The sequence below is a fragment of the Elephantulus edwardii genome, unplaced genomic scaffold (assembly GCF_000299155.1).
Source record: "Elephantulus edwardii isolate Elephantulus edwardi_28Jun2011 unplaced genomic scaffold, EleEdw1.0 scaffold00180, whole genome shotgun sequence".
Taxonomy (NCBI): Eukaryota; Metazoa; Chordata; class Mammalia; order Macroscelidea; family Macroscelididae; genus Elephantulus; species Elephantulus edwardii.
This window is the reverse complement of record NW_006399930.1, coordinates 3,130,115-3,139,236: the sequence shown is the minus strand read 5'-3', so window position 1 is coordinate 3,139,236 and position 9,122 is coordinate 3,130,115. Positions and strand designations below refer to the sequence as shown.

The window sequence follows — 9,122 nt, the reverse complement described above, 5'->3', positions numbered from 1 at the left end:
ATAACTGATCCTGCAGTGAATTTTTAAAGGCAGAAAATGATACTAGAGGCAAGTGCCCATCTTTCTCTTGCAGAACAGCTGGTGGATCTGAACCATGTGCCTTTGGGTTGGCAGCACAGCTCCTTACCATTAGGCCACCAATGCTCCCTATTTAGAAATTGTCATTGCTGTGTACCATCAAGTTGGAACCGACCCATTGCTGATCATCCAGCAGGTGTTCAGAGGCAGTTTGACTGCATGCGAGGAGACTGCCTGCCCTTCGTCTGCAGAGCAGACTGCAGCATGGTTTCTCACCATTTGTTCACCAGCGCTCCTTAATTAGGAATTGTGTTGCATATCGTTGAGTAAGAATTGATCCATAGCTGACGCTCCAGTGGGTTTTCTAGGGCAGTTAATCACACAGGAAGACACTGCCTATCCTTCTTCTGTGGAACATCTGGTGGGTTCGAAACACATGCCTCTGAGATTGCAGGGTAGTTTGTTACTTCTAGGCCACCAGAATTCCAATTCACAGCATGGCTTCATTGAGTTTCTAAGGGTGTAAATCTTAAGGGGAGGAGACTGCACATCTTTGGACTCGATTCAAACTACTGACCTTTACGTTATGCATTATGACACCAGCATTCTCAAATAAGTGCTTGTTGGTTTTAACTTTTGTTTTCCTAACCCCTTTTCTCTTTATCTCTGACTTAGAATAAATGAGAAGATCAAGTTATAGTATAATTTTTTTGGACCACGTAAAAAAGTGCTTATTTTTACTTTTATTGTTAAGTATTTAGTTTTATTTTGCTAGCATGGAATATCTGTGTAGGTTTTAACTTTCCACTCAGATAGATGCAAGAGGGGTGGATCTCCAATAGTGGGTAAGAGATTTCTCACTAGTCTCTAATCACGAAATAATCCAAAAGCTGCCACTATAGAATCATTCACACCAGCACAACAGTGCTCCTCCAATAATGTATTTATTTACATGAAAACACCAGTTTATACAAATTGAAGACAAATCTTTAAGAAAGGTTTGTCCATGCATGTCTTCCTCATTCCTTGGTTCACTCTTTCTCTCTTCCATCTTCCCTGATATCATAATCAAAAGGCTTTAGATTGGTTAACAGAAACAAAATCCACCCCTTTTCCACCACCAAAAATTACTTGGAATGTTTAACGTCTGTAAGTCATCTTTCAAAGAAAAGTCTAGCCCAGGGTAATTTTATTTAATTTATTTACGTAATACAGTGTAGAAAGCTATCATGTCATAAGCAATGCTTCTGTACAGTTATCCTGCAGAATTTTTTTTTTTAGAATTGGTAATTTGAGACCAGCAGAGCCTCCCTCCCCCCTCCCTCCACCAGTAAAAGTGCTTATAATGAACAGGGATTCTTCTTCATTTTTTCCTTTTTCTTTTTTTTTATCAAAGATCCAAAGATACATGGACAAAAAAGTTCCAATTCTCAATGCCTAACGTGTGCACATAAAACAGGCACAAAGACATAAACGTGTATCCTCGGAATTCCTGTATCACATTGAGAGCAGAAGCAGCAAAGTCTGTACAGTAAAATGCAACTGTGGAAAAGAAAGTCTCAAAAATCATCTTTTATACTTAAAAAAAATGCTTAACTTTAAAATGCATAGTGATCAGGAAAAGAATACTTAGGCAAGAGAAGCAGCTAAACTCCCACGTTCACATGAAGCATCCCCCATCGAGTCTTAAAGCATATTTCAATTAGGACTTATTTGGGTCACAAACCACAAGAATAATATACAACTGGCTAAGGGGCCACGCGTGATAAATAATCAGGAGAGATCTATTCATGCACTAGTTTGATACAGCTAAGTTCTTTACAGGACACAAAACCCATTAATAATGTAGTGTAGAGACCAAAATGTAAAGAGAAGAGAATACATTACTGATTTGTATATTAATTCAAGTTCAGGCATCTACTTGTGTTACAGCACAGCTGTCAAAAGGCGATAATGAGTAAATAAGAAAACAGGTTTGTTTCTTTCCACATTATTCTAAGAATGAACACCGATGGGTTGTGAAGCAATGGTTTTGCTGTCCAACATCAGAGGCTGCTGTGGCGGTGGTCTAGTTCTGCATCTGCTCAAAGAACTTGTAAGTTGGATTTTCATAGCCATTCTGCTGCATCTTGGAGAGGTGGCGCTCCTCTGGGGTCACAGCCGCGTCAACCTGCAAAGCAAGGGTGATCAGAACGGAGTGTTTACAAAGGAAAAAAAAAAACCACTAAAAAACCACATCTAAGTAGTGACAAGTGTACATGAGTGAGCGGCAAAAAAGAGAAAGAGCCCAGTTTCTCTCTCTCTTTTACCAAGACTGCAGAAACCTACCATATTCTTTTTCCTTTCCTTCCACCTTTGGTATCTCTGAGCAGCACAAGAATACTTACGCCCATCAGTTCTATTTCATTTTTGCCACCAGGTGGCACTCACACATGCGGGCTCAGGCTTGTTGGAACAACATCGCTGGTTGCTTCTGCCACGAGTTAAGTCTACTATCACATCTACTTTTTCCTTCTCAACTGGCAGAATAAGGGAGCAGTGGACCAGAAGCCACAAAGGAAGGCAGTTTTATGTTAATGGGCGACTGTATTATTTGAAAGTATAGCAGTAAATTTTGGGGGGCGGATCTTGTAACGTGTCACAAAAAGGGATTAAAATTCTGGGTGATACTCCATACTCTGTGTGGAAAAACATTCAGTTTCCTGGACTGCTCAACATTTCCCATAGCTTACTGTAATTAGTTTCATATGTTAAAGAGAGGTCTAAGAATTTCTTAATGAAAAGAATGTCACACACACAGAGATACATCTTTGTATCTCAATTCAATCATTGTTTTTGAGTCAGGATCTACTCAAGAGTTGACACTCCACTGGGTTTGTAAAGTTGTAAATCACACAAGAGGAGACTGCCTGGTGGATTCAAGCAACCAGAGAGGCTTGGCCTTAGCAGAACAGTTCTCTATCAATGAAGGCATTGCTTGGTATTTGGAAAAAGAAAACCTACATAGCAAGGACACGCTTTTCTGGGATACAGATTTGCTTTTTACTGAACACTCACTGCCAGTAAATCAGTTCAGACCCGCTGGGACCCCCTCATTGGGTTTCTGAGGCTGTAAATTGCAGTGGGAGCAGACTTTCTCCTTTGGAGCTCCTGAAGGATTCAAACCATTAGAGACACAACTTTTTGGATAGCAGTGCAATACTCCATGGACTATGCCCCACCCTCCCTGAGCAGTGCTGTCGAGTCAAATAAAGTGTGATTCACGAACAACAAATCTGAACCATGTCTAATGGCAACCAATGATCCTGTGCCATTCCTGTCATCTCTGATATACCTGGTCCCACTGCTGTGGCCAATGTGTCTGTGCATTTCATTCAGGGCTTTCCTCTCTTTTGCTGACCTTCCACATTTCCAAGCATGATGTCTTTTCCCAAGGTACAGCTTCTAATAAGATGCCCAAAGCACATTAGATGGAGCCTCACCATCCCTGCTAAGGAGCACTTTGGCTGCGCTTTCTCCAGGATGCAGGTTTGTTCTTTTGGTAGTCCACTGGACACTCAGAACTCTTCAACGTCACAATTTGAAGGTATTGATCTTTCCTAGGTCATCTTTATTAACTGTCCAGCTCTCAGATGCATGGCTTGAATAAGGCAGACCTTAGTCTTTAAGCTGGTATCACTGTTCTTCAAAATTTGGAGAGGTTCCTAACAGTAGACTTCCCCAACGCAAAACATCTTTTGATTTCTTGACTGCTGGTACTGTGACAGTGTTGATTGTGGAGAAGGCAAGATGAAATAATCGACAACTTCAATCTTTTCTCCATCTATCATGATGTTGACTACTAGTCGGGGGGGGGGGGAATTCTTGGTTTTCTTGATGTAATCTGTATTGATGTGATCTTGATGTGTGCTGTAATCCACATAGAAGGCTGTGGTCTGATCCTTTTCAACAAGTGCTTCAAGTCGTCCTTACCTGCAGCAAGCAAGGCTGTGTCATCTGCCTAATGGTTGTTGATGAGCCTTCCTCTGATCCAGATACAAGACCCTTCTTCAAAAAGTTCAGCTTCTTGAATGATTTGTTCAGCAAACAGATTAAATAGGTATGGAGAGAGGATACAGACAGCCATGACGCACATCTTTCTTGGTAGTAAGCCATGCTTTTGAACAATAGTTTCATCATCTAGGTATAGGTTTTGTGTAAGCACAATTAACTTTTGGAATTTCCATTCTCCTCTGTTAGTTGCAGTTTGTGATAATACACCGTTGGCTTTTTTTTTTTTTTTTTAATTTGCACTGACTTGTGCAGAGTTAACAAAACACAAATAGGTATGCTCTGGTATTCTCTGCTTTTAGATAGGATTCATCAGATATCATCAATGATATCCCTGGTGCCAGGACCTCTTCTAAACCTAGCTTGGCCTTTTGTCATTTCTTTTGTCAAGACACTGTTCTAACCATTTTTGGATGATCTTCACCAATATTTCTGCTTGCATGTAATAGTAGTAATATTGTTCAATAATTTCCACATACTGTCAAATCAACTTTTTTGGGAACGGGAACAAATATGGATCTCTTCCAGTTAGCCAGGTACCCGTCTTCCAAATTTCCTGGCTTAGACTTGTAAGCATATGCAGGGCTGCATCTGTTAGCTGAAACATGTCAACTGATATCCCATCAATTCCTGGGGCCCTACTCTGCCCCCCACCCCCATGCCTTCAATGCAGCTTAGAATTCTTCGCTCATCACCACTGACTCTTGATCATATGGTACTTTTGAAATATTTCTGTGTCTACCAATCCTTTTTGGTACAGTGACTATGTATTCTCTCCTTTTTTTTTTCTTTTTTAAAATGCTTCTTGGATCAAGAGTTTGTTTTTCAGTTTTTTCGGCTCAGAATGATACAGAGAAGATTAGCATGGTCCCTTGTGCAACAATGACACACAACGAGCACTACGATCCCGTAATAGCTTGCCAAACTGCCTGTTTTAAAGGGTTAAAAATAGTCCCCTTCTCTTTCTGTGCTCCTTCACCTCTAAGATCAGGGTCCCTGGGTAGTGTAAATGGTTAAGAAGCTCAGCTGTGAAATGAAAGGTCAGAGGTTCATGCCAACACAGAGGCACCTCACAAGAAAGTTCTCAAGATTCACCTCCAAAAACCAGCCACACACTGAAAATCCCATGGAGTACACCTCTCCTCTGAGGCGGTCCCCTGTGAATCATGACTGACTTGACAGCAACCACTGAGTCCTAAGGCAGCTGACAGAGCCAGAGCTAGACCTCCAGCCCTGGGCCAGCGCTACTCCACCGTGTCCTCATGTGCCTGTGAACTGTTCAGAGACACCCGCGGGTTCGGGTCACAGATCTTCAGATCCCAGCAGTGACCAGCCTACAGGTCTCTTAGAACACCACCACCACCAAGCGCTACTTAACACTCAGCAGTCAGAAGATTCTACTCAGTGGCTCCCCAGGGGCTGACTCACAGACGTTTTCCTGTCCTCTCCTCTCCCTATGATCTGCACTGCTGTCAACAGATGAGGTCATTCTGCTTTAATTGGTAACTGTGCAATTAGCTACGGACTTGTAAGTCAAAAATGCCACCATTAAAGATTAGCACCAATAAGGAGGTGTTGCATTCGCTTTCCAAATCAGCTTGCCTGCAAACAGCCTGTCTGCAGCAGTATGCCATTTGAACGTGGGAGGCTTTCGGCTATATACCCCCTCTGAAAGTAGATTTCAAAGAGCTTGGGGATTTAAAAAAAAATTACTTTGCTTCAGAGATAAAGCACACAGCTGCTACGTTTTCTGAAAGCAGGAAAAAAAAAATTCACAATGCTATGCTACTTCACTGTGGGACTATTATACTTTTATCTCTTCCAGGAGGTACATCAACCTTCACTCTGGCTGTCAACAAACTATTTGCATTCATTAAGGGCAAGTGAACACCTGGCAATTGAATAGCTTAGCTCATCCTCAAAGTCCAAAGACAAACACAGAGGAGAGCCCAGCCGGAAATGTGAGGCCCAGAGATTTAGAGTCCTCCTCAAGCTTCCCTGACTTTTCTCAGTCTCTTTTCCACTTGCTAATCCTCATCCCCTTTGCTGCCTTTGAAAGGGCAGCTCACCTTCCACCACTCCTGCAGTGAGAGGCTGGGCCTTTAGACCTTAGAAAGCTCTGGATCTACAGTAGATTAGCTTCACAAAACTGCAGCCATGGGATTTGGATTGCACCTTCTTTATCGCTGAGCCCTCCAAAACCAGAAGTGAAGAGCTGGGTACTAACAGCCACAGACAAGTCAACCACTAAAGAAAGAGCAGCCAGCTCTGGTAGTGGCACTGTTAACCCAAAGGTGGCATCTCGCTGGTGGTCTGAATCCACCAGTCACTCTGAGGAAGAAAGATGGGCACTCTCTTCCTGTGTTATTTAAAACTTTGGAAACTCAGTGGAGGGTCAGTTCTGAGTTGGTTCCGACTCAATGGCAAGAGTACTGAGAAAGGAAGAGCAGGGGCACTGGTGATGGAATTCTCACGACACAGAACATCTGGATCTGATTTTTGCATTTCATGTGCAGCCACTACCTCTCTCCATGGAGGCTGGGGTTATGCTACGTTGTTTACCAGATTTCAGTGGAGCTTTTAGACTAACACGGACTAGGAAGAAAGGCCTGGCAATCTACTTCTGAAAAATACCAGCCAGTGAAAATGTTATAGATTGCAATAGTCCAATTCATAACCGGTCACGGTGACAGTGCAGGTGCATGACCTGGCAGTGTTTCGTTTGGAGCTGACTTGATGGCAGTAACAATGACAATAAAGAACAGCATTGTTTAAGAGCCAATCTGTTCCTCAGCAAGGCCCATAAATCTCTTCCTCGTGGCACAGGCAGGTTCACTAAGACAGTTATCACTCTTAACACTTCGGCATTATTTCCCTTAAAGCACAGGGAGTGGAGTTTGAGCCAGTGGTGTTTGTTCTGAAATGCATGATGTGCCTGTTGTTATTAGGTGCTTGTTTAATCAACTTGGACCCCTAAGAAAGCCAATGAATAGCATATCAAAGCCTTGCCCTGTCCTGTGCCATCCACGTGCTCTCTGCCATGCAAGCTCATTGTTCCAGTCACTGTGTCAGCCCATCTCATCCAGAGTGTTCCTCTCTTTTGCTGACCTTTCACTTCCTCAAGCATGATGCCTTTTCCCAGGGACTGCCCCCTCTTAAGCACATGCCTAAAGTACGTGAGACAAAGGAGCACTGCCATCCCCTCACTAAGCAGGTCCACCTGCCACTTGCGGAGGTGCCCACACGTGCACACCGTGTCTGATGGTCTCGCTCCTGACTCTCTGTAAAGGCAGCAGGGATGAGGGCTGTGGCGTCTTCATTGGGTGGTCACTGCAAGGTGCTGTGTCTACAGGAGACAGCCTGGCACCCTCTGCGCTGTTGCATGTCTTCAACAGGAAAAAAGTGGTTGTTGAATCAATTCCCTCTCACAGTGACCCCGAGTGTATAATACGAGAACTATGCTCCATAGAGATTTCAATGACAATTTTTGGGAACAGGTTGTTGTTAAGTGCCGTCGAGTCACTTGCGACTCATAGCGACCCTATGTACAACAGCCCTAAACCCTGCTCTACCCTGTGCCAATTGCACTGCTTCCAACACACCCATCTTGATTACCCCAGTCACTGAATCAATCCACCTCACAGAGGGTCTTCCCCTCCTGTGTTGTCCCTCCACCTTTGCAAGCATTATGTCCCTCTCCAAGGACCGGTCCCTCCTTACAACATGCCCAAAGTATGTCAGACGAAGCCTCAGAATCTTTGCCTCCAAGGAGCAGTCAAGTTTAGCCCTCTCCAGGATGAATCTGTTTGTTTTCCTAGCAGGCCATGATACACTCCTTCCTAGTTATTGTCCAACTCTCTGATGCATAACAAGTGATTGCAAAGACCATGGCCTGTATCAGATGCACCTTAGTCTCCAGAGAGACACCATGGCTCTTCAGTACTTTGGAGAGGTCCCTAACAGCAGACTTTCCCATCATAATACATCTTTTAATATCCTGGCTGCTGGAGCCAAGAGTGTTGACTGTGGAGCCGAGCAAACTAAAGTTGTTAACAATCTCAATCTCTTCACCATTCATCCTGATGCTGCCAATTGGTCCAGTGGCAAGAATCTTTGTCTTCTTGACATTGAGCCTCAATCCATATTGACGGCTTCAGTCCTTGACCCTCTGCAGCAAGAGCTTCAGGTCCTCCTCAGTTTCAGCAAGCAGGGTTGGGTCATCTGCATAACTCAGATTGTTGCTAGATCTTCCACCAATCCTGACCCCACATTTTTCCTCATAGAGCTGGTTGAAAAGGTATGGAGATAGGATGCATACCTGGCGTATGCCCTTCCCAATTTTGAACCATGCAGTGTTTCCTTGCTCTGTTCTTATGACTGCCTCTTGGTCCAAGTATAGGTTTCACATTAGCATGAACAGGTTGTTGTTGTTGTTGTTGTTGTTATGTGCCATCGAGTCACTTGTGACTCATAGCGACCCTATGCAAAAGAGCTCTAAATGTCATTCTACCCTGTGCCAACCTAGCCATCTCAAACACATTCATTCCCACCACCCCAGTCACAGAATTGATCCATCTTATCGAAGGTCTTTCTCTCGTGCACTGCCCCTCAACTCTGCCAAACATGATGTCCCTCTCCAAGGACCAGTCCCCTCCTTGCAACATGCCCAAAGTATGTCAGACGAAGCTTCAGAATCCTTGACTCCAACGAGCATTGGGGCTTGACCTTCTCCAGGACAAAGCTGCTAGTTCTCCTAGCAGTCCATGGTATATTCAACACTCTTCTCCAGCACCACAGCTCAACGGCATCAATTCTCTTTTTATCATCCCTACTCACTGTCGAACTCTCTGATGCACAGCACGTAATTGCGAAGACTATAGCCCGGATCTATATGCAGAACAGATTATCAGGGAGGCTGGGCTCTATGAGGAGAAATGTGGGGTCAGGATTGGTGGATGATTTATCAACAATCTGCGTTATGCGGATGACACAACCCTGCTTGCTGAAACTGAGGAGGACCTGAAGCGCCTGCTGCAGAGTGTCAAGGACTGCAG

General features: G+C 43.8%; 1 protein-coding gene across 8 annotated transcripts in view; it reads right to left on the bottom strand.

Moving 5' to 3' along the window:
- Positions 1 to 943: 943 nt before the first annotated feature.
- APP (amyloid beta (A4) precursor protein) overlaps positions 944 to 9,122 on the bottom strand; it is a 361,031-nt gene continuing 352,852 nt past the window's right edge. For all 8 annotated transcript variants that reach the window (XM_006896028.1, XM_006896029.1, XM_006896030.1 and 5 more), the window contains one exon: positions 944 to 2,188. In XM_006896028.1, coding sequence (XP_006896090.1) covers positions 2,087 to 2,188 — 102 coding nt within the window. In that variant the 3' untranslated portion in view covers positions 944 to 2,086. The remainder of the gene's footprint in view (positions 2,189 to 9,122) is intronic.